At 38.4% G+C, this 24421-nt stretch overlaps 1 protein-coding gene and 1 pseudogene across 4 annotated transcripts in view; both read right to left on the bottom strand.

Moving 5' to 3' along the window:
* The window catches only part of IPMK (inositol polyphosphate multikinase), a 79218-nt gene that overhangs the window by 14370 nt on the left and 40427 nt on the right, over positions 1-24421 (bottom strand). For all 4 annotated transcript variants that reach the window (XM_063727640.1, XM_009245586.4, XM_002820922.5 and 1 more), the window contains exons 3-4: positions 23989-24085; positions 13126-13298 (exon numbers count right to left, since the gene is read on the bottom strand). In XM_063727640.1, the coding sequence (XP_063583710.1) occupies positions 13126-13298; positions 23989-24085 (270 nt within the window). The remainder of the gene's footprint in view (positions 1-13125; positions 13299-23988; positions 24086-24421) is intronic.
* On the bottom strand, positions 8160-13116 carry LOC129048294 (translationally-controlled tumor protein-like; annotated as a pseudogene).

Below are 24421 nucleotides of genomic sequence, written 5' to 3'. Positions count from 1 at the left end.
CATATACCTACACAGAAACTTGTATACAAATGTTCTTAACAGTTATTAGTAGCCCAGAAGTAGAAACAACCCAAAGGCCATCAATGAATGAATGGATAAACAAAATGTGGTATATCCATATAGTAGAATGTTATTTGGCAATAAAAAACAAAGTATTGACTTACATGACAACATGGGTGAACTTTAAAAACATGAAACTAAATCAAAGAAGCCAGTCACAAAATACCACACATTGTACTGTACAATTTGATTTATATGAATTGTCCAGAAGGGGCAAATCCATAGAGATAGAAAACAAATTAGTGATTCCCTAGGGACAGGGAGTTTGGAACGAAATTGGTAGGGACTGCTAATGTGTATGAAGCTTTTTGCAGAGGTGATGAAGTTGAATGTGGTGATAGTTGCCCAAGTCTATGAATTGATTAAAACCAGTGAACTCTATACTTTAAATGATTAACAGAATGGTACGTAAATGACATCTTGCTAAAGCTATTTTAAAAAACTAAACCTCTTTAAGAAATAAACAAACCTCTATTTATGTCTAGGGAAACAATAAATCCCAGCAGAGCGAAATCATACAATACCTTATTTGCTTATCCTGTCCACATACTCTAAAGGTAATGCAAACCCAAAGAATAGTTTACTATTATAATTATTCTATTTCAATAGCTTTTGGGGAATAGGAGGTTTTTTGTTACATAGATAAGTTCTTCAGTGGTGATTTCTGAGATCTTGGTGCACCTGTCACCCAAGCAGTGTACATTTTACTGAATGTGTAGTCTTATCCCTCACCTGCGTCCCACCCTTCCTCAAGTCCCCAAAGTCCACTATCTCATTCTTATGCTTTTGCATCCTCAAAGCCTAGCTCCCACTTGTGAGAGTATATAGTATTTGGTTTTCCATTCTTGAGTTCACTTAGAATAATGGTCTCCAACTCCATTCAAGTTGCTGCAAATGCCACTATTTCACTCCTTTTTATGGCTGAGTAATATTCCATCATATATATATATATATATATATATATATATATATATAACATTTTCTTTCTTTTTTTTTTTTTTGAGACGGAGTCTTGCTCTGTTGCCCAGGCTGGAGTGCAATGGCATGATCTCAGCTCACTGCAAACTCCACCGCCTGGGTTCAAGCGATTCTCCTGCCTCAGCCTCCTGAGTAGCTGGGACTATAGGCACCCGCCACCACGCCTGGCTAATGTTTTGTATTTTTAGTAGAGATGGGGTTTCACCATGTTAGCTAGGATGGTCTCAATCTCCTGACCTTGTGATCCACCTGCCTCGGCCTCCCAAAGTGCTGGGATTACAGGCAATCACATTTTCTTTATCCATTCATTGGTTGACGGGCATTTAGATGGGTTCCATATTTTTGCAACTGCGAATTGTACTGCTATAAACATGCACATGCAAGTGTCTTTTTCATATAACCACTTCTTTTCCTTTGGGTAGATACCCAGTAGTGGGATTGCTAGATCGAATGGCAGTTCTACTTTCAGTTCATACTGTTTTCCATAGTGGTTGTATTGGTTTACATTCCCACCAGCAGTGTAAAAGTGTTCTCTTTTCAACACATTCATGACAACATCTGTTATTTTTTGATTTTTTAATTATTGCCATTCCTGCAGGAGTAAGGTGGTATTTCCTTGTGGTTTTATTTTGCATTTCTCTATTAGTGATGTTGAGCATTTGTTCATATGTTTGTTGGCCATTTGTATATCTTCTTTTGAGAACTGTCTATCCATGTCCTTTGCTCACTTTTTGAAGGGACTGTTTTTCGCTTGCAGATTTCTTTGAATTCCTTGTAGATTCTAGATAGTAGTCCTTTGTCAGATGCATAGTTTGCAAACATTTTCTCCAACTCTGTGGGTTGTCTGTTTACTCTGCTGATTATTTCTTTTGCTGTGCGGAAGCTTTTAAGTTTAATTAGGTCCCATTTATTTATTTTTGTTTTTGTTGCAATTGCTTTTGGGTTCTTGGTCATAAATTCTTTGCCTAAGCCAACTGTAGAAGAGTATTTCCAATGTTATCGTCTAGAATTTTTATAGTTTCAGGTATCAGATTTAAGTCTTTGATCCATCTTGAATAGATTTTTCTATAAAGTGAGAGATGAGGATTCAGTTTCATTCTTCTACATGTGGCTTGCCAATTATGCCAGAACCATTTGTTGGACAGGGTGTCCTTTATCCAATTTATGTTTTTGCATGCTTTGTTGAAGATCAGTTGGCTGTAAGTATTTGGCTTTATTTCTGGGTTCTCTATTCTGTTCCACTGGTCTATGTGCCTATTTTTATACCAGTAACATGCTGTTTTGATAACTATACCCTTGTAGTGTAGTTTGTAGTCAGGTAATGTGATGCCTAGAGATTTGTTCTTTTTGCTTAGTATTTCTTTGGCTATATGGACTCTTTTTTGGTTGCGTATGAATTTTAGCATTTTTTTTGTAGTTCTGAGAAGAATGATGATGGTATTTTGATGGGCATTGCACTGAATCTGTAGATTGCTTTTGGCAGTATGGTCATTTTCACAATATTGACTCTACTCATTCATGAGCATGGGATGTGTTTCAATTTATTTGTGTTATCTATGATTTCTTTCAGCAGTGTGTTGTAGTTTTCCTTGTAGAAATCTTTCACCTCCTTAGTTAAGTATATTCCTAAGTACTTTTATTTTTTATTTTGTGGATGTTGTAAAAGAGATTTAAGTTCTTGATTTGATTCTCAGCTTGGTAGTTGTTGGTGTATAGCAGTTTGTGTACACTGATTTTGTATCCTGAAACTTTACTGAATTCATTTCTCAAATCTCGGAGCTTTTTGGATAAGCCTCTAGGATTTTCTAGGTATACAATCATGTCACTGGTGAAGAGTGACATTTTTATTTCCTCTTTACTGATCTGGATGCCCTTTATTTCTTTCTCTTGTCTGACTGCTCTGGCTAGGATCTCCAGTACTATGTTGAATAGAAGTGGTGAAAGTGGGCATCCTTGTCTTCTTCCAGGGGAAGAAGCATTTCCAGGGGAAATGCTTTTACCATTCCAGGGGAAATGCTTTTACCTTTTCCCTATTCAGTACGGGAAAGCATTTCCAGGGGAAATGCTTTTACCTTTTCCCTATTCAGTACGATGATGGCTGTGGGTTTGTCATAGACAGCTTTTATTTTTTTGAAGTATGTCCCTCCAATGCCAATTTTGCTCAGGGTGTTTATTATAAAGGCATGCAAGATTCTGTCAAATGTTTTCCTGCAACTACTGAGATGATCATATGGTTTTTATTTTTAATTCTGTTTGTGATGTATCACATTTATAGACTCGTGTATGTTAAACCATCCCTGCATCCCTGGTATGAAATCCACTTGATCATGGTGTATTATGTTTTTGCTATGCTGTTGGATTTGGTTAGCTAGTATTTTGTTGAGGATTGTTGAATCTATGTTCATCAGGGATATTGGTCTGTAGTTTTCTTTCTTTGTTATGTCCTTTCCTGGTTTTGGTATTAGGGAAATATTGGCTTCACAGAATGATTTAGCGAGGATTCCCTCTTTATCTTACAGAATTTCAGTAAGATTGGTACCAATTCTTCTTTGAATATCTGCTAGAACTCAGCTGTGAATCCATCAGGTCTTGGACTTTTTTTCTTGGTAATTTCTTTATTACTGTTTCAATCTCGCTACTTGTTATTGGTCTGATCAGTTTCTATTTTTCCTGATTTAATCTAGGTGGGTTGTATATTTCTAGGAATGTATTCATCTCCTCTAGATTTTCTAGTTTGTGCACATAAAGGTGTTCATAGTAGCCTTGAATGATGTATTTCTGTGGTATCAGTTGTAATATCACCAGTTTTGCTTCTAATTGAACTTATTTGGATCTTCTCTCTTCTTGATTAATCTAGCTAAAGGTCTATCGATTTTGCTGATCTTTTCAAAGAACCAGCTTTTTGTTTCATGTATATTTTGCATTTTTTTGTTGTTGTTTCAATTTCACTTAGTTCTTTTCTGACCTTTGTTATTTCTTTCCTTCTGCTGGGTTTGGCTTTGGTTTGTTCTTGTTTCTCTAGTTCCTTGAGATGTGACATTAGGTTGTCTATTTGTGCTCTTTCAGACTTTTTGATGTAGGCATTTAATGCTATGAACTTTACACTTGGCACTGCTTTTGCTGTATCCCAGAGGTTTTAATAAGTTGTGCCACTATTATCATTCAGTTTAAAGAATTTTTACATTTCCATCTTGATTTCATTGTTCACGCAAAAATCATTCAAGGGCAGATTATTTAATTTCCATGTATTTGTATGGTTTTGAGGTTCCTTTTGGAGTTAATTTCCAGTTTTATTCCACTGTGGTCTCAGAAGATACTTGTTATGATTTTTATTTTCTTAAATCTATTGAGACTTGTTTTGTGGCCTATCATATGATCTATCTTGGAGGATGTTTTGAATGTTTATTCTACAGTTGTTGGGTAGAATGTTCTGTAAGTATCTGTTAAAGTCCATTTGTTCTAGGGTATAGTTTAAGTCCACTGTTTCTTTGTTGACTTTCTGTCTTGATAACCTGTTGAGTGCTGTCAGTGGAGTACTGAAGTGCCCCACTATTATTGTGTGTTACCTCATTTCTTAGGTCTAGTAGTAATTATTTTATGAATTTTGGAGCTCCAGTGTTAGGTGTATATGTATTTAGGATTGTGATGATCTTTTTGCAATGAATTTCCTAGGAGTTCTTTGAGCTTCTTGTAATTGATGTCTAGATCTCTAGCAAGGACAGAGAAGTTTTCCGTAATTATTCCCTCAGATAAGTTTTCCAAACTTTTAGATTTCTCTTCTTTAGGAAGACCAATTAGTCTTAGGTTTGGCCATTTAACATAAACCCCAATTTCTTGGAGGCTTTGTTCATTTTTCTTTTTTTTTTTTTTTTAGATGGAGTCTTGCTTTATCGCCCAGGCTGGAGTGCAGTGGCGCAATCTCGGCTCACTGCAAGCTCCGCCTCCCGGGTTCACACCATTCTCCTGCCTCAGCCTCCCCAGTAGCTGGGACTACAGGTGCCTGCCACCACGCCCGGCTAATTTTTTGTATTTTTAGTAGAGACAGGGTTTCACCATGTTAGCCAGGATAGTCTCGATCTCCTGACCTCATGATCCACCCGCCTCAGCCTCCCAAAGTGCTGGGATTACAGGTGTGAGCCACCACACCTGGCCCTGTTTTCAAAATTTAAGTTGCTTTTCACCTTTCTCTGGTATCTCCTTGAGTAGCTTAATAATCAGCCTTCTGAATTCTTTATATGGCAATTCAGAGATTTCTTCTCGGTTTGGATCCATTGCTAGGGAGCTACTGTGATCTTTTCGGGGTGTTATAGAGCCCTGTTTTCATCACATTACCAGAATTAGTTTTCTAATTCCTTCTCGTTTGGGTAGACTACTTCTTCAAATTGTTCTTGAATATATTTTTGATTGGACTGTTTTTTTTTTTTTATTTACTTTTTCTCTCTCTCTCTTAAGGATTAGACTTTAATGTTCATTTTAGTCTAAACTGATTCTTGGTACTTGTAGGGATAAAGACTCTGAGTTCCTTAGTTATAGAGAGTCTTTGTGTGCTGGCTTTCCCTAATGCTGGCTAGAGTAGTTATATTATTGGTGTGTGGGTGAGTTCACTGTCTCCTATAGAGTTGGAATGGCAGGGATCTCTTGAAGCTTATCTTGTTCTCTCATGGTGTACGCCTTATTTATTTAACGTTTTCCTGGTGTTTTATTTCCTAAGTTGATGATTCTGGCTTCCGGCCCATAGAGGGGGTATCCCTGGGTAGGCAGCGGGTGTGGCTAAGGCAGGTGAGTAGATGTAATACCTAGTGGTGGGTCAAGGTCCCAGCCTTGATGAGGGTAGCTGGGGCGGCTCTCAATTAGATGTGCTGAGGATTTATCAGAGTGAAGAGTGGGAACTACCACAGCTCCCCTACCAAGTCAGCAGGAAAACTATTTACCTCACAGCCTTACTCCTATACTAGTATTTCAGCTATTCAGATCAGACAGGCACTTCTTTTCATCTATAGGAATGTTGGTATTCCAAACAGGGAGTGATTGTGACTCTGCCTCTCATGCAGGCCTGAATCTGGCGGTTGCTCCTCCTGTCAGGCTGCACTCACCCTGGATTATTCCAGAATGGCTGTCTATAGGTGCCTCCATGCTGCATTCCTGTGGGGGATGCCCCAGCTATGTCTACAGTGGAGTGCTGGGAAGAACAAGGACCTCTTCTCCAAGGTCCTTCATGATCACAGTGGCTGCCTGCCTGTTGCGGTGTATGTGCAGACTTTCCCAGCTGTGCCTAGCACTGCAATTGTGTCTCTGCTGTGAGAAACTACCCACCAGTGAAAACATCTGGAACTCAAGGCCTGCTGTTCAGATTCTTTTGTCCCACAGGGTGATCCTTTGATGTGGTGCTCTCCCCATTCCCCTGGCGATGGGGCTTCCTGAGAGCCAGACTGTAGTGATCGTTATTGTTCTTCTGGGTCTAGCTACTCAGCAAGGCTACCTGGCTCCAGGCTCCGGTTTGTGCTGGGGTATGTCTGCCTGTGATGCGATCAGTCTTCAGGTCTCCCAGTCATGGATAACAGCACCTGCTCTAGTGGAGGTGGCAGGGGAGTGATGTAGACTCTGTGAGAATCCTTCATCGTAGGTAGGTTTAGTGTGCTGGCTTTCTCGAATGCTGGTTATGCTAGCAGTGAAGTTGTCACATGGACAGACTGAGGACCACTGGTTAGCCAGGGTGTTGGAGGCAGTAGTTTTAGCGGTTGTTTTCTTCTTCCTGGGAGCAGAGTTATTCTGTCATGAGGTGCTGTAATGGCCTGAGTTGGCTGGCCTCCAGCCAGGAGGTAGCGCTTACAAGACAGCACCAGTTGCAGTATTTGCAGTAGGATCTGAGCTTGCCCTAAGTTGGCAAGGGGGAATTATTCTGGTTTCTCACATGATGGGCAATGCCATAAAGCTCCCAAGAGTTTACGTCTTATCAGGGCAGGTAGAGAAAAACCATCAGGTGGGGGCAGGGTTAGGCAGGTCTGAGCTCAGACTCTCCTTGGGCGGGGCTTGCTGCAGCCACTGTGGGGGTTGGGGGGTAGTTCTCAGGCCAATGGGGTTATATTCCAGAGGAACGTATTGCTGTCTCTGCTGTGCTGTGTAGTTTGCCAGAGAAGTGGAGAATAGCCAGTAGCGAAAGGACTCACCCAGCTCCCACGCAGTTGGCGAGGCTGGTGTTGCTCCCACAGTGCATGTTAACAGCCCCAAGTTTAGATCCAGGCAGCCTGCATGTGAAACACAGACCTGCCCTGGGCCATAAGCTTCCCCACTGAGAAAGCAAGCATGGCTTTCAGGCCACACCTCTCCTTGTCTGCCAACAATGGTGGTGGCTCCTGTGCTCCTATCTGCAGCATTTCCCATTTGCCCCTGGATTCTGCTCAAGTAAGTTTGTGCCCATTTGAAATTGCCACAAAATTCAGCTGCAAGCTTCTTTAACCCTGTGACTAGTCCCTAATTCCACTGGCTGCCTTCCCTGAGATCCCATGTAAGATACAGTCAGGGATGACTTCCCTGGGCTTGCGCTGGAGACTGGGAGTACCTACAAGGCTGTTCCTGCTGTTGCTTCTACTTTTATATTTTACGTGGCCCCCTAAATTCCATTCCACCTCTAGGTAAGGTTAAATCCTCCTACTGTGATCTGGATTCTCAGATTCACTCAGGGGGTATGTGTTCAGAGGTAGGTTTTCCCCCCTCACACTTTGGGAATTCACAGTTTTTCACCTAACTCACAGAGTTTACAGTGATCCTTTCAAAGATCTATGAATTCGTTTGGTTTTCATGGTACTTTCCTGTGGTGGTTTTTGGAATGATAGTTCACACTGTGAATCTCCACATACTGTTTTGTCCATCCACGTGGAAGATGCACATTAGCCCTGCCTCCCATCCACAATCTTCCTCCCATCTGACAGAAGAGTTTTTGAATAGGGAATATCGTGATTAGATATACATTCTACAATGTTTAGAGAAAGAACTATAAAATAACAAAACTGAACTTGAGAGACTAGACTCTGGAGAGGGATAATAATGATAATAGGACTCGAGAAGTTTAGGAATCAAGATCGGTAGGATTGATGGATGGCTGACAGGTAACAGTGATTACCTGGTTTCTTTTTTTTTTTTTTAATGAGACAGACTCTCGCTCTGTCACACAGGCTGGAGTCCAGTGGTGCAGTCTCAGCTCACTGCAACCTCCACTTCCTGGGTTCAAGCGATTCTCCTGCCTCAACCTCTTGAGTAGCTGGGACTACAGGCATGTGCCACCATATGCAGCTAATTTTAAAATTTTTTATTAGAGACAGGGTTTCATCATGTTGGCCAGGCTGCTCTCGAACTCCTTATCTCAGGTGATCCACCCACCTTGGCCTTGCAAAGTGCTGGGATTACAGGCATGAGCCACCATGCCCAGCTGACTACCCGGTCTCTAATGTGTAAAATTGGATATATGGTGATGCCATTTACTGAGACAGGGAATAACAGGGATTTGTTTTTAGGCTGGGCACAGTGGCTCATGCTTGCAGTCCCAGCACTGCTTGGGATTGCCCAGGATCACTTGAGCCCAGGAGTTCGAGACCGGCCTGGGCAACGTGAACCTCATCTGTACTAAAACCTCAGTGCAACAGTGAAACAGTGCACAGTGGCAACAGTGAAACCTCATCTGTACTTAAAAAAAAAAAAAAAAAAAAAAAAATCAGCCAAGTGTAGTGGCACATGCCTATAGTCCCAGCTACTCAGAAGGAGGCTGAGGCAGGAGGATCCCTTGAACCCAGGGGTTGAGGCTGCAGAGAGCCATGATCTTGCCACTGCACTCCAGCCTGGGTGATAGCTCACCAAAAAAAAAAAAAAAAAAAAGAGATTTGTTTTCATTGCTGTGGTTGTTGGTTTGCAAGAGGGATAATGAGTGTGTCAGTTTTGTGGGGTTTTTTTCCCCAACTAAATTAGAATCTTTTTATTCTCTTAGTAATGTCTTCCAGAGTCAGCTACTTCCATTGTAGGTGATAAAATGTATAAGGCTCCACTTCAGATGTTGGCATTGCTATGAGCATGGTCTCTCCCCTTTACGGCAACTCAGAATTAAAACTTTTGCTTCTTATTTTTTATATTCCAGTTCCAGAAGTAGTTTCCACTGTGAAAGTTATTTAACGACAGTCTTATTCTTTCTAGTAGTGGCTTACTACCAGGCTTCAGCTTCTTCAGGAACATTACAAGATGGATTTAGTTTAAATATGTATTAAAATAAAAGGTATTCTATCAAATGAGTTTAAATGCATTTTATTTTTAGACAACCTACATGACACATTTTTCTTAAAAACAATGCATCCACTCCATGCATCCATAGTCAAAATAAATGAAGAGCTCAAGATGACATCAGTCCCATTTGTCTTAAGTCCTGGTGTTGTACGGATGACAAGCAGCAGCCAGTTATGATGACAGGTGATAGATCCAAAGTAATTGCCAAATTTGTTAACATTTTTCCATTTCTGAACCACCCTTAAAGGAAATCATTTATGGGGTCACACTAACCTCATGATAGTCCAATAGAGCAACCATGCCATCTGGATTCATGTTTTCACCAATACAGAACTAGTAGTTTTTGAAATCAGCAAGGATGTGCAGCCTCTGTCACAAAAGGTTTTACTCTTTCTGGTCTCTGTTCTTCAACTTTGCCTTTGATTGTTTTCATGTAATCTTTGATGTAGTTCTTGTAGGTGTTTTTTGTGAAGCTGGTTTCTTGCAAGTGATAGTCTGTGACAGTATCAGCAACAGTGATAACTGTGGTTTTGGTACCTTTGCCCTCGGGACCTTCAGCAGAGGCATTTCCACCAATGAGCAAGTCATCAATGTTACCCTCTGTCCTACTGACCATATTCCCCTCCACCGCCAGGCACAGCCCATCTGCAATCTCCCAAATCTCATAAATGTGGAATAACACCTATCTCATCATAGCTGATGAGATGCTGGTAAACAATCATGATGGCAGCTGAAGAGAGACAGAGGACAGCGGTGCTAGCTTAGCAGGAGCCGGGAGCTCTGGGCGAGGGTGGTGGAGCTACAGCACTCCAGGAAAGGGGAACCATGGAAAAAGCTATGTCAGTTTTTTATGTACTGAGTTCAAGATGTCTTTAAGCACTTAAGATATTTAAGTAAGGTATCCAGTAAGTTGTTAGATGTACATATTAGGAGATCAAAGAAAAAGCAGAGCCTGCTGATAAACATTCGTGAGTTATGTGTGTAACTAAAATGAGAATAGAGAGCCCTGCTTAAGAAGAAATAGAAAAGAAAGGTAGACATTAAAATGGAACCAAGAGGATTACCTCAGCATTTAAAGAATAAATAGAGGCCGGGCGCGGTGGTTCACGCCTGTAATCCCAGCACTATGGGAGGCCAAGGAAGGCAGATCATAAGGTCAGGAGATTGAGACCATCCTGGCTAACATGGTGAAACCCCATCTCTACTAAAAAAAAATACAAAAAATTAGCTGGATGTAATGGCGGGTGCCTGTAGTCCCAGCTACGTGGGAGGCTGAGGCAGGAGAATGGCGTGAAGCTGGGAGGCGGAGCTTGCAGTGAGCGGAGACGCCACACTGCACTCCAGGCTGGGCGACAGAGCGAGACTCCGTCTCAAAAAAAAGAAAAAAAAAAAAAAAAAAAGAATAAATAGAAAAGGGCTGGCAAAGAAGATTGCAAAGTGACCTTAGGCAGAAACCAGAAGAGAGGTGGGTGTCATAGATTCAAAGAAGAATGTTTCAAGGAGGGCGTGGTTGGCATTGAAAGCTACTTTTCCAAGTAAAGTAAGGTAATGAAAAATGCCATTTGGAATTAGTGGCATGGTGGTGCTTAATGAAGAGCTAATCCATTAGCATGATGGGGCAGAAGCCAGATTAGAATGAGCCAAATACTGAATGGGAAACAGGGAAATAGAAATAATGAGTTTGGTTGTAAAGCAGAGACAAGCTAAATCTGCAGTTGGAAAGCAAAGCAGGTTAAAGGTGGGGTTTTGATGTTTTGTTTTTTAAAAAACTTGACAGCGATTTGAAGATATTTAAAGCAAAACGATAAAAGCCAGTAAAGAGAAGCAGAAGTTGAAAATATAAAAAAGATAAGAGAAAATCAATAGTATAAGGTTCTTGAAGAGGTGAGAAGGAATGAGATTCAGAGGGTGTACAGAGGAGCTGTCCTTAGGAGGACGGAAAATTCTTCAATGTGATGGGAAAGAACAATGAGGAAATAAAAGCAACTGCAGGTAAGGCATGTGCATCTGTTAGCAGGAAATTAAGGGAAATCCTGTCAGGTGATTTTTATTTTTTCTAAAGCAGGAAGCAGTCATCTGCTAAAAGTCAGAAGGAAAGAGGGAGGGTGAGAGATCTGAAAACAGTGGAGGCTTAAATAGTTGCCCAGTCAGATTCCTGTGGGATGTTTATTTCTTGTTTGTTTTAACTTTATTCCATTACTGTCTTTTCTTTTTCTATACACTCATATTTAATTACAGTTTTCTAAAATGAAATAACTGCTTGAACAATTTCTCTGGTTTTATACACAACCCAAATATCAAATTCAATTTTGCTATTACCATCACAATGACAATTTATCTATCACGCTTCCTATTAGCTCTTCTGTTTAAAACTCAAAGAAAATCCATATATCATTTTACAGGAATTTCAGAACTACCCATTATGCTTACATATAGATAAACAAGTATTTGGTATATCCACAAATTTTACCTTCACGCATCTAGAAGATGCAGCATTTGTTTAGAGGACTTTACACCACATTACTTCGTTTTTTCTCTTTTTTTTCAAAATGGCCTCAACAATTCTCCTCACCCTGTGCACATTGCTATTCATGCTGTGACTTTGCCTTTCCTACCATCGGAGGTGGAGTCTGTTTTCTCGCCCTATAAATCTGGGCTAGCCCTGTACTAGATTTTGCCCTACAGAATTTCATAGAAGTGACAGCAAATAACTTCGTAACCTAGAGTTTAAGAACCCTTTTTTCCTCCTTCTGGGAATGTGGTACTTCAAAATTAAAAAGCCCAAGCTAGCCTTCTGACAGATAAGACCACAAAGAAAAAGACCCAGCCAACAGTACCAACTTCCTGACACAAGAACAATTCTCTGGTTTTATATACAACCCAACTAAATGAGAGAGAGTCATTTTAGACCATCTATACCCAGCTGAACCATCAGATGATTGCAGAAGGAACCCTAAATGAGATCAGCAAAAGAACTGCACACTTAAGACTAGCTCAAATTGCAAATTCACAGAATTGTGAGAAAATAAAACAACTGTTTTAACCCCAAAAGTCCAGAACAATTACCTATTTTTTTTTGGTGGGGGGGGCGTTGTTTGTTTTTCTGAGACAGGGTCTCACTTTGTCACCCAAGCTGGAGTACAGTGGCATGATCACGGCTCACTTCAGCCTTGACCTCCTGGGCTCAAGTGATCCTCCCACCTCAGCCTCCCGAGTAGCTCGGACTATAGGCACATGCTACCTCTCACCCAGCTGGTTTTTGCATTTTTGTAAAGATGGGGTTTTGCCATGTTGCCCAAGCTGGTCTCAAACTCCTGAGCTCAAGCAATCCACCCACCTCAGCCTCCTGAAGTGCAGGATTACAGGCGTGAGCCACTGTGCCCAGCCACACAATTACCAAATTTTTAATTTTTTATATTTTGAAAATGCAGAAAAATGACTGAATATATAAATTTAGCACTTTTCTCATGGGAAAATCATAAACAATATCACATTTACATTTAATATTTGCTTGCACCTAAATTTAAGACTTCTTTAAAACAAAATTACCAGAACTATAGTCTTGAGATTCAGCCATCTATCCATTTATTTATCAATCACCCTACTATGTTCCCGAACCAGAGAAACTGACCATATATCAGTGAACAAAAAAAAAATTTTTTAAATCCTTGCCCTCGCTTTTCACATTGGGGAGTTACAGACAACTCAATTCCAAAATACATTTTTTTCTGATATATTAGTACTACAATGACATCCATAATTTTCAAGGGAAGAACATGTACAGAGAAATGTGCATATTATACTAATAAGCACTCTTACCCTCATGCCAAGCACCAAGAACCCAATCTCTTCCATTAATGGGTACTTGCTGACCTGTTGCTGAATCTTCTCAGATGAGGCAAAAGGATCATAGCTTTTTTGCCCTATCTTTACATCCATTATACAGGGCTTATTAAATTTATGGGTCACATCTTCCAGTTTTAGGTATAAATCTGTTATTAAAGAAAAATATTAATTAGTAATAGGCAAACATATTACTACTCAAGTACTTGCCAGGGAAAAACAAGATGAGAAAATCCTAAAACAGAGAAAAAAGTTAAAATAAATGTAAAGTCAATAATTATTCTTACTCTGCCTAAAAAAAAAACCTAAACAACAAATTTATAACAAGTATAAACATCACAGAGAAACTCTTGCAGGAGGTGAATTAAATAAATTCAACCATAAGCAAAAGACAGCAGATACAAGGTTTCCAACAATATTAAAAAGGCAATGGGATCATTTCAAAAGCTTTTCCAGAATGCATTCCCCTTGTGAATACAATTTATGCCATATGTTTCAGCAGATCTCTTAGTATTTTAATAATTTTTAAAAATTTATTCATTTAAAATTAGTAATAGGAATAAATCCTTCCCACAGAGTAATATAACAGAAGTACAGATTAAGAAAGGGTAAACCTATCCAAATGATGATAATTGTCAAATATACATTCAAGTCTTACCAGTTTCAAAGGAAAAACACGAATCTTGCTTTTTATTTTTTTGAGACACAGTCTTGCTTTGTTGCCTGGGCTAGACTGCAGTGGCCGATCTTGGCTCAGTGTAACCTCCACCTCCCGGGATCAAGCAATTCTTGTGCCTCAGGCTCTCAAATAACTGAGATGACAGGGGTATACCACTGTCTGGCTAATTAGTAGAGATGGTGTTTTGCCATGTTGGCCAGCCTGGTCTCGAACTTCTGGCCTCAAGTGATCTGCCTGCCTCGGCCTCCCAAACTGCTGAGATTACAGGTGTGAGTCACCATGCCCAGCCCATCTTGCTTTTTTTTTTTTTTTTTTTTTTAGAACACAGGCATTCCCCAAAAGTTGGTCGGTATATCATGCTGGCATCCTGCATACATCTTTCCACAAAAAAATTAAATAGGGATTCAAATATAGTATTATAAAAGCCCGTTATCATACACGACTGACCTGCTTTTAGTTTGAAAGCCAGGGTCCAAGTCCCCTGAGGGAAACAGTAAGGAAAGAAATTCTTCCCTCCTTTCCTGGGTTAAAGAATTGTCTCGGCCAAGCGAGGTACCTCACGCCTGTAATCCCAGCACTTTAGGAGGCCGAGGCAGGTGGATCACCTGAGGGCGAGAGTTCGAGACCAGCCTGACCAACATGGAGAAACCCCATCTCTACTAATAATACAAAATTAGCCAGGCATGGTGGCAGGTGCCTGTAATCCCAACTACTCAGGAGGCTGAGGCAGGAGAATGGCTTCAACCTGGGAGGCAGAGGTTGCGGTGAGCCGAGATCGCGCCATTGCACTCCAGCCTGGGCAACAAGAGCAAAACTCCATCTCAAAAAAAAAAGAATCGTCTCAAAGTTCTGAATGAGATCATGACTCATTTTTTAGTTAGGAATGTAACAAGAAGTATTTCTCCTCAAAGACAGAAAAGATTTCTACCAACCAACATGACAAATAATGTTAGAGAAGGTGTTTATTTTCTCTGAATTAAATAAAAGAGTACCGGGGTAAGAGAAGCCTTACCCTCTGATGTCCTTTCATTATCCCCATTCCACCAAGACTAGCATAGTTGCTGAATTACAATAAAGAAGTTTGTGCTCAAACAGAAGTGAGAACCCAGTTAGGGCTTGAAAAATTTTTAAGCCCCTAAGATTTAAAAGGAATAAATCTTCTCCTTCAAAGGACAAGAGATACTTTTTATGCTTTAGTCAAAGAAGAAGAGAGCAAGGTTATAACTGTAGAACTAAGTGAAGTTAAGCCCAAATATGACAAAAAAGTTACTGCAGTCTAAGGGAGCAGCACTGACACACCCAAGGAGCCCTCCACACTTGAAAGAAGGGTTCTCCCAGACAGACACCTTCAAGATAAAAGAAAACAAAAGATCTTGACAGTGACACGAAACTGCTGTCCGTGAAAACTAATGGGACAAGTGGAAATATCCTGATCAAGGAGTTGGAACACACCCAAGCTTCTGTGTCTAAAAGATAACCATGGATGGTATGAGAGAAGAAAGAAGCACAGGACAGTTACCTTCAGATTTTCTCCTCCCATCTCCAACCACCTTAAGCAAAAAGGAAGAAAACAGATCCAGCCCCACTCTACGGCTGCATGATAATTTCAGTAAAAAGACTGGAATTTCAAATATCAGAATAAAGCTAATTAGATAGTAATACATAGTACAGTAGATCCTTGGCATTCAAAAATTTATTATCATTAATTTACACTCAAGAGACTCCAGAAATCTTACTGGGGTAAAGTTGTATATGGGAGTATAAAGATAGTGAGAGAACGTAGCTAAATGTCATAGCATCTATATCTCACTGTAGGGTTAGTGTCTTCTACCTGTCAACTTGATACTGAATAAAAACAAACAACAAACTTTTTATGATAAGATAAAGATAAGAGAAGCTAGGGTAGAGGCTTTGCAACTCTGAAATAAAATCTCCTATCTCTTCCTTTTTCTCTTTGAAAGGAGGAAAATACAAATGCAAACTCTATATATAGCGGAAATACAATAAATGTTTGCTGAATGAGTGAGTGTTTGCCCTTCTCATTTCTATTGTCCAGTGAAACTTTAGACTTGGCCTTCCTCACGCTATAATAAATTGAGGCACCCCTTCAGTAAATAGGGATGAATATCATGGGTTTTATTTGATATTTAGTTACACTATCCAAATGTGTTTTTCTTTACTTTACTTTCAGGTCCTTGTTATGTTTCATATGGTTGGAATTACCAAATAACTGCTAAATTATTTCTTATTAGCCTTCAGAAATAAAACAGTAAGTTAAGCCTAGTGAAGAGTGGTTTGGTGTTTTCTTTCTGTTCTCTAATCTTACATTTTTTTAAGTGAAAATAGGAATTTGAGACTCTCATTTCTATCTTTCCCTCTGAGTTAAAAAATAAACATCAAAACCTGCTTTAGAGATGCAGAATTCTTATGAAAGAATGCAATACCATGTATTTCACAACTTACTGCAAGTGCTTTTGAAAAAGGTAAATAGAAAAACGGCATGATCTGAGCATTGAGATTTTTACTGATTTACAGGCTGTCATTAATAGAAATAAATCTGATTATTAATTTACTCTGAAAAATGCTATTAGCAAATTCTTTCCCTAGAAGAGAGCTTAATTCAAGGTAGATCAATCCTGAGACTCAGTTACTTAAATGACCAAAGACATTTTACTACAGGCAGCCTCACTTACAAAGCAATGCCAAATTTTGGATTAACAAAGGACACCTTTTCGGCTAGGCCCCTCTGGGTGTAGAGTGGAGCAGTATTTTTCGATTTCTAGGTCACAACCCATCATTGGATTATGAATTCAACTTAATAGGTTGTAACCAAGTTTCCTAAATGAAAGAGAAAAGAGAATATATGAGACTATCTCACATATACTAAGACTAAGTATTGTTGTCTGGGTTGGTCTCAGTCTTATAAACATTGAGTCACAATGTAAAAATGTATTTATTATGTATCACAGACAAAGAAGTTTATTCCCCCCATGCCCTAAAGGCCCAGTGTTTTCTTCTTTTTTTTCCTTTTAGACAAAGAAGTTTTAAAAACACTTGACTGGATATAATGTCACTGTGTCATTAGCATGTCTGCCCAGCTCAAGAACTATCCTCAGTCCTACAGAAGTGGTCCCTTTGCCAACACCATCATACTTTGGGAATCCAGCCCATGGCCCACAGTCACTGACTGGGGCAGGAGCAAATATCTGATACAAGCTTGGTCAGTCTTGCCAATTTGGAACTGGAATGCAGAGAAAACCTGTTGATGACCTCTGTGGGTGACTGGTACTGTAACATGTAAGTCCCTTGGTAGGGAGGGGAGAGGTGTGGATAGCAAGGAAGGCAGAGGAGAGAAGAGGAAGGGTTAACTAAATATGCAGAGAGAGATCTCCCTGGGCTTTGATAGGGTTCAGTTTCTAGTTCCAGTCCCATCTTAGACTCAGATGCATGGCCCTTGGCTTTCATAAGACACCCTCATATCCTTATAAGAACTTTTCCTTGTTGCTTAATCATGTTCAAGTTCATTTCTATAACTTGTGCCCAAAGAATCTTAACTGAGATGATAAAGTTTAAAGCAACTGCTTTAGAAGAAGAAAAAGGAGGCTCAAATCTCAACTCTACAATTTGCTAGCCTGTGACCTCAGGAGCACTTCTCAAAACCTCAGTTACATGTAAAATGCAGATAATTACAGAATCTACCACAGGGATATTAAGAAGACTAAGTGAGATAATATACAGTAAAGCACTTAGCATAGTGTCAGTCCTCATCCCATAAATGCAGGTTACACATTCCCACATCCCCTCCAAAATAAAATTTCATACATTCCATATATAATTACTGTCAAGGCACACAGGTGAAGAAAACAGATAAAAACCTGCCTTCATAGAGCTGCTTTTGAAGAGTTGAAATCGCATTACACTTAGCATAATTGCTGCTACGTATTTGGTACTCACTGAATATTTATTAATTTTACCTCTAAGTATATATAAATATTAAACAAGCAAGTCACTGATAAATATTAAAACCTGCTAACCATGTTAGATCACCAATGAGTACAGGTCTAACTTTGATATTCAGTATAAATAAAAATATAAGATGATTCCCTGGAGTCTATTCTTACCCTTCCAGATGAGACAAGCATAATAAACACAAAATTAAAAGATGTATTCATAACTCAATTATGCACTTGATAATGGATATTCTCCAACCCTCAGGCTAATATCAAGCCTTAGCCTTTAGTTAAATATTAAAAAGAATACCTATATGTAATAAACCTACTTATTACATATTGATTTCATCTCAAGTTAAAGTAACTCTCTTTTGCATGTGTCATGACTGCAAAACACACTCAATCTGACCACTAACCTCAAGTATGCCCTTAAAGTTGCTCAACTATCATGATCTGTTTCCCAAATCGCCTCACTTTTCCATCCTCTGAGACTACTATTTCATCCTTCCTTCCCCCATCATACATAAGCTCAGCTTGCCTATTTTTTTTTTTTAATTCTGAAGAAAAAGCTACAGATTAGTCAAGGTTATAGATAGTAAAGATTACTACAGTAAATATGACAGCTAGGTTTTCTTTGATGCAATAGTAACATAAAAAAGACGATGGCAAATAAGAAATTTGTTCTAAGACTGATCCAAAAAAATCTAATGAACTAAAAATAAGATAGATTTTTGCTGTTGTTGTTGTTTGAGACAGGGTCTTACTCTGTCACCCAGGATGGAGTATAGCAGTACAATCATGGCTCACTGCAACCTCAAACTCCTGGGCTACAGTGATCCTCTCGTTGCAGCCTCCTGAGTAGCTGGGACTACAGGTGCATGTCACCACACCCAGCTAATTTTTATTTTTTTCTTTTCTTTTCTCTTTATTTTATTTTTGAAACAGGGTCTCTCTCTGTCGCCCAGGCTGGAGTGCAGTGGTGTGATCTTGGCTCACTGCAACCTCTGCCTCCTGGGTTCAAGCAATTCTGCTGCCTCAGCCTCCTGAGTAGCTGGAACTACAGGTGCCTACCACCATGCCCAGCTAATTTTTGTATTTTTAGTAGAGACAGGGTTTCACCATGTTGGCCAGGCTGGTCTTGAACTCCTGACCTCAGGTGATTCACCCACCTCAGCCTCCTAAAGTGCTGGGATTACAGGCATTAGCCACTGCACCTGGCCTAATTTTTAAAATTTGTTGTAGATATAGAGTCTTGTTATGTTGCCCAGGCTGGTCTTGAACTCCTGCCTTAAGCAATCCTCCTACCTTGGCCTCCCAAAGTGCTGGGATTACAGGTGAGAGCCACTGCGCCTGGCAAGATAGATGTGTTCTATCTGGAATAGTTTAAGTTCACTCTGTTCAAGGTCAAGAATATAAATTAGACTATATTAATATGATGTTTGGAAAATATCCTGTAAAATAATTATAATATGATTATTTCACATGATGTAGTTTAGAAGTAAAGGCAGAATTTTGAATATTAGAATAGAGCTTATTTTTACATATCTATATACCCCTCATAGACATGTGTGTATCATAAAGATAGCACAATTAACTAGATTTACTTTTATAACACTGGAAACTCTATTTAGGACTCTTATGAAGTGAGTCCTGCAGAAGTCTAAGGACTGGCACTTGTAAACCCCAGATCTAAGACAGAGAGTCTGTAAAGCTTAGCACTAGTACTTGTATAATAAATAAAAGGATATCTACTCTTCATAAATATGTGGAGTTCATTTCAAGAGGTAACAATGTTTAGAAATAAAGTTACATTTAAGAGGTTATGGTTAATAACCTATCACTTATTAATTTATAGAAAGTATATAAAGAATTTCTATAGTGCCTCAATTTTTCTGAGGTAAAGATCATGAAAATACCACTTGTTCAGAAATATAACACTTCCTGCTGTTTTAAGCAGACTACATAAGATCATGCTGTGGCTTTACCAAGGATATTGTTTTCATGCTCAAAATATTTATATATTTCACGATGCTGATGATAGTATGAGATTATATTAGGTTAAGTGAAGTAACTCAGGAATGGAAAACCAAACATCGTATGTTCTCACTCATAAGTGGGAGCTAAACTATGAGGATGCAAAGGCATAAGAACAATAAAATGGACTTTTGGGATTCCAGGGAAAAGGCGGAAGGTGGGTGAGGGATAAAAGACTACACACTGGGTACAGTGTACACTGCTCCAGCGATGGCTGCACCAAAATCTCAGAAATCACCACTGAAGAACTTATTTATGTAACCAAACACCACCTATTCCCCAAAAACCTACTGAAATTTAAAAAAAATTTAAAAATAAAGATTACACAAGGTTACTATGAATGAAACTTTTCTATCTTGTTAAACATGTATAATTAAATTATCTTAAACATAAGTTAAATATACATATTGTTTTATAAGCGTTAGGTATAAAAAAAATTCCTTTAGCTAATTTTCTACTGCTAGTCTTGATATCCTAAGAAAAAGAGGCAAAAAGAGCCCTACAGAAAAATCTCGAAAAATCTACAGATAACTAAATAGTAAAGATGAAATAACTAGTTCCTTTAAAGGGAAGGCAACAGGGAGGGCATTTAGGGAATTGAAAGAATACTTATTTACAGCCCCTTAATCAATATTGTTGATTTCATAAATTATGAAAATATGGGTTTCAAATTTCATTAAGGTTTTCCTCACCCTATCTGGGAAATCTACTAGGTAGCTACCATCCTGATTTCTAAACCTCACAAAAAAGGAGGAAAAGCCAGATGAAGAACCACTGCTCAATTATGAAGCCAACTGGAAAAACAGATGATATGGTTTGGCTCTCTGTCCCCAACCAAATCTCATCTCTAATTGGAATCCCCATGTGCTGAGGGAAGAACCTGTTGAGAGGTGATTGGATTATGGGGCGTTTTCCCCCAAGTTGTTCTCATGATAGTGAGGGAGTTCTCATGAGATCTGATAGTTTTAAAAGTGGCAGTTTCCCCTGCACTTTCTCTCTCCTGCTGCCATGTAAGACGTGCCTTGCTTTCCCTTCACCTTCCACCATGATTTTAAGTTTCCTGAGGCCTCCTCAGCCATGCAGAACTGTGAGTCGACTAAACCTCTTTTCTTTATAAATTATCCAGTCTCAGGCAGTATCTTTAAAGCAGCATGAAAATGGACTAATACAATAAGACCTTTCTTTTCCACATCAATCTTCAGCTATTCCTGAGAAAAATACAAGTTGAAAGCAGAAAGAATAATAAGTAGAGACCTTGGGTCCCCAGATTAGGGGTGAAGGAAGAGGGATGCAACAGACATGTATGTCAGCTTGTTTCAGTTCATGCCTCCTGCAACATGACTAGTAGCTAGCTCCAGAAAACTACCAATCAATCAGGCTAGAGATTACATTTTGAAAACTCTCAATTTTTTCAAATCCACTCGATGTTATACTTTTCTATCCCTCCAAATAATTATATCTAACAGTTTTTGATGTTACATGTATTAGCCTTTTATGTGTTTATACACAGTTACAAAAGATATTTATTATATATAACTAGCATGAAATGTTCAAAGATAATTGCCAACAAATGTTATATTTTTAAAATTCCACTGCTCATGTTCTAAAATTAGATAATTGTGATGATTGTATAATTCTGCAAATATACTAGAAACCACTGAGTTGTATGCTTTAAATGGATCAGTTTTATGGTATGTAAATTATATCTCAATAAAACTATCATAACAAAATTAAAGGAAAAAACCTCATTGGTCAGAACATTCTTATTCTTCAAATTATTATATGATAATTTGTTGAACAAGTTGGCCTTCAGCATTTTACTACTTTGGATTATTAAAAACAGTATCAGCTTTATAAAACTCTACCCTGAACACATAAGAAAAGACACCCAAACAACAAGAACAAAAACCAACAGGAAACAATGTCATTAGTTTAAGACTACATAAAACACAGTAATGCAAACCACAGTATTCTACTAAAACTCAAGCAAATATGTTTTCATGATCCTGTGAGCTAAACATGTACATAAGTTTGCCGTCTTCTATTTCTATCATTTGCAATCAAAAGGATAAAAACAGAAAGATGATTCTATGAAGTTGCTAGTAAAATCAAAAGAAAACAATCTGCATGGTCCAACAGTTTTGTCCCACTTCTTCCAGAGCTAACAAAGTAGGAAAGAAGTAGAAAATCCCTTGAGGCAACTGTTGGTACTACTGGACCACTCTGTTATCATATACACTTTATTCCTTGTCCTTTTTTCCCTTCAGTTTACATTTTCTCCCTCTTCACTCAGCTTCCTCACTTCATCCTCTCATCTTAGTAGCACCAATATCTCCATTTATTTTCAAATGAGAGAATTAGAGTTTATAAAATATTTTCACATAAGATAACATGTATCTTTACAACTCGGTGGTATTACTTTCTATTTGTAGAAGAAAAGGTGGAGCTCAAAAAGATTACTGAGTTAGCCAAGTTCACAACATTTGTAAATAACCAAGATAGAGGCCAAATATTTTTACTTCAAAGTTACTGCTCCTTCTATATTAGCATAGCTGAACTTCAAGATTACATAGTATTGAAGACAGAAAAGGTTGATTACTAGCAATCCCTTGATTATTTAAATCATATGCTAGTAACCCTAAACTAAAAATACTATCTTTAATTAAAATGTTTCTTCTTTTATCCAAATTCTTTCTGTATACTCTATTCATAGTAATTACGCTGTATTTGCTAGTTATTCTACTCTTTCCAAACAATCTTTTAAACTAAGCATTTAATTACCTAGATTTTCAATCAAACACCATCCTCAGCAACCTTCATTAATTTTTCAGCGTCACTTTACTGAGGAATAATGATTTACTCTAAATTAAACAGCAATCAGTAGCAAAGTTCATTGGAATCTAGATACTGTACCTTCTCCTTTCCTTTATCTCATTTATAGCATTCCTGAAAACTTCCACTTACAGCAAAGGGGGAAAAAAAGGAAGGCATTAAATGAGTGTGCGAGAGATTATATAGGGAATGATGACCAAAGGGCAATCATAATGACTTGTAAACTAATTTAAGCAAAATGTTGATCTGAATCATAGACAAATAGATATAGTTAGGACTAAAAAGACCTGTAAGCCCACAAAAAAGAAGGAAGGAATTAAGGGAGGGAGGAAAAAAGATAGTTAATAGAGCTTCAGCTCACTTTCTTTTTTTCATACAATTAAAGTACAGAGGAACCATAAATACTCAAGGGAGCCATCGATTTACTATTAGCTAGCTGAGGATACTCACAGAGAGATACCAGGGTTCCCTATTAGTGAAACCTGGCACACAAAGTCATGAAGTTAAAGGAAGACAAGAACTGACAAAAGAAATAGGCAGGCTCACACCAGAATCCCCTTCTCTTTCTGTCCTCAAAGTGTGGTTCAAGAACTATCCACATCAGAAACACCGATGGCTTTTATTTAACAGGCATATCACTACACTCCAACATAGACCTGTATAAACAAAATGTCTGGGAGTTGGGCTTATATATTTGCATTTTAACAAGACCACAGGTTATTTTTAAACCCACTGAAGTTTGAAGCCCTTTCCCCTCAATTCACCTTTGTCAATGGTCAGTCAGTCAAACTGCTTGTTTAATTAAATTGTGACTGTTTTGGCAAAGGCCTTCTGGGGGCAAATACTGCTTTAGGTATTAGTTAATCTTAAAAAAGTGAAATTCTGTGCCCTTATTTAGGTCATTTTATTCTCTATGAAACTTACCAGTGTTTTTCAAAAGACTAATTTAAAGCCTGGAGGCGAGGGATGAAGGAATAGGATAAGAGACAAGGAAGAAGTCATGCAGAGACAATATTTTTCTTGATTTTTAAAAAATTAAAATGGGAAAAGAAACTGCACAATAAATTAGGACAGAACATCTGCAAATTAAGACAGTATTAAGTATATATGCTTCCATTCAACTATAAGAGATTGGCCATTTACTTGTATAAGCCATTTTAAAAATGGTTATGAAAACAAAAGTATTAATAAGTTTCATTTAGTGAAAGAAAGATTAGAAAGCAAAACATATATATTTTGTGTTTTTATAACACACACTCAGTTAAATTTTAATTTTACATAAGGCCTTTAAAGAAGCTACACTCATGAATTAAAACTGAAAGATAATTTTTATGACAAGATTACCGTTTGGTGCAGTGGGAGGTGACCAGATGCCATAATATTTTGGCAAATATTTTCGTAGCTCTAGAAGAACACCATCAAAACAGTCAGCAGCATAAACCTGAAACAGAGAAATATAACATTGCTAGGTTCTTACAATGCTTTGTAACTGCCCTGCACATTTCTCAAATAAAATATATTATGTTGAATTATAATTCATCTGGTATGGCTTCAATTGCAAGTAAATTTGGAACAAGCAAAAAATATTACTGTGTGTCTCCAATGAGTAACTATGTATTTAGAGTACACTCTTCTTGGTTATCTAATTCTAGCCTTTTACTATCCTTGAACTATTTTACAACTTTGTAAGTTATAGATACTGATAGCAAATGCAAAATAACTCTTGCCCATAAACATGTAAATAAATTCTGGCCAGAGGATGTTCTTCTGACTTTCC

The sequence above is a fragment of the Pongo abelii genome, chromosome 8, assembly GCF_028885655.2.
Source record: "Pongo abelii isolate AG06213 chromosome 8, NHGRI_mPonAbe1-v2.0_pri, whole genome shotgun sequence".
Taxonomy (NCBI): Eukaryota; Metazoa; Chordata; class Mammalia; order Primates; family Hominidae; genus Pongo; species Pongo abelii.
The sequence above is the reverse complement of the archived record's forward strand: the minus strand, read 5'-3'. Positions and strand labels throughout refer to the sequence as shown.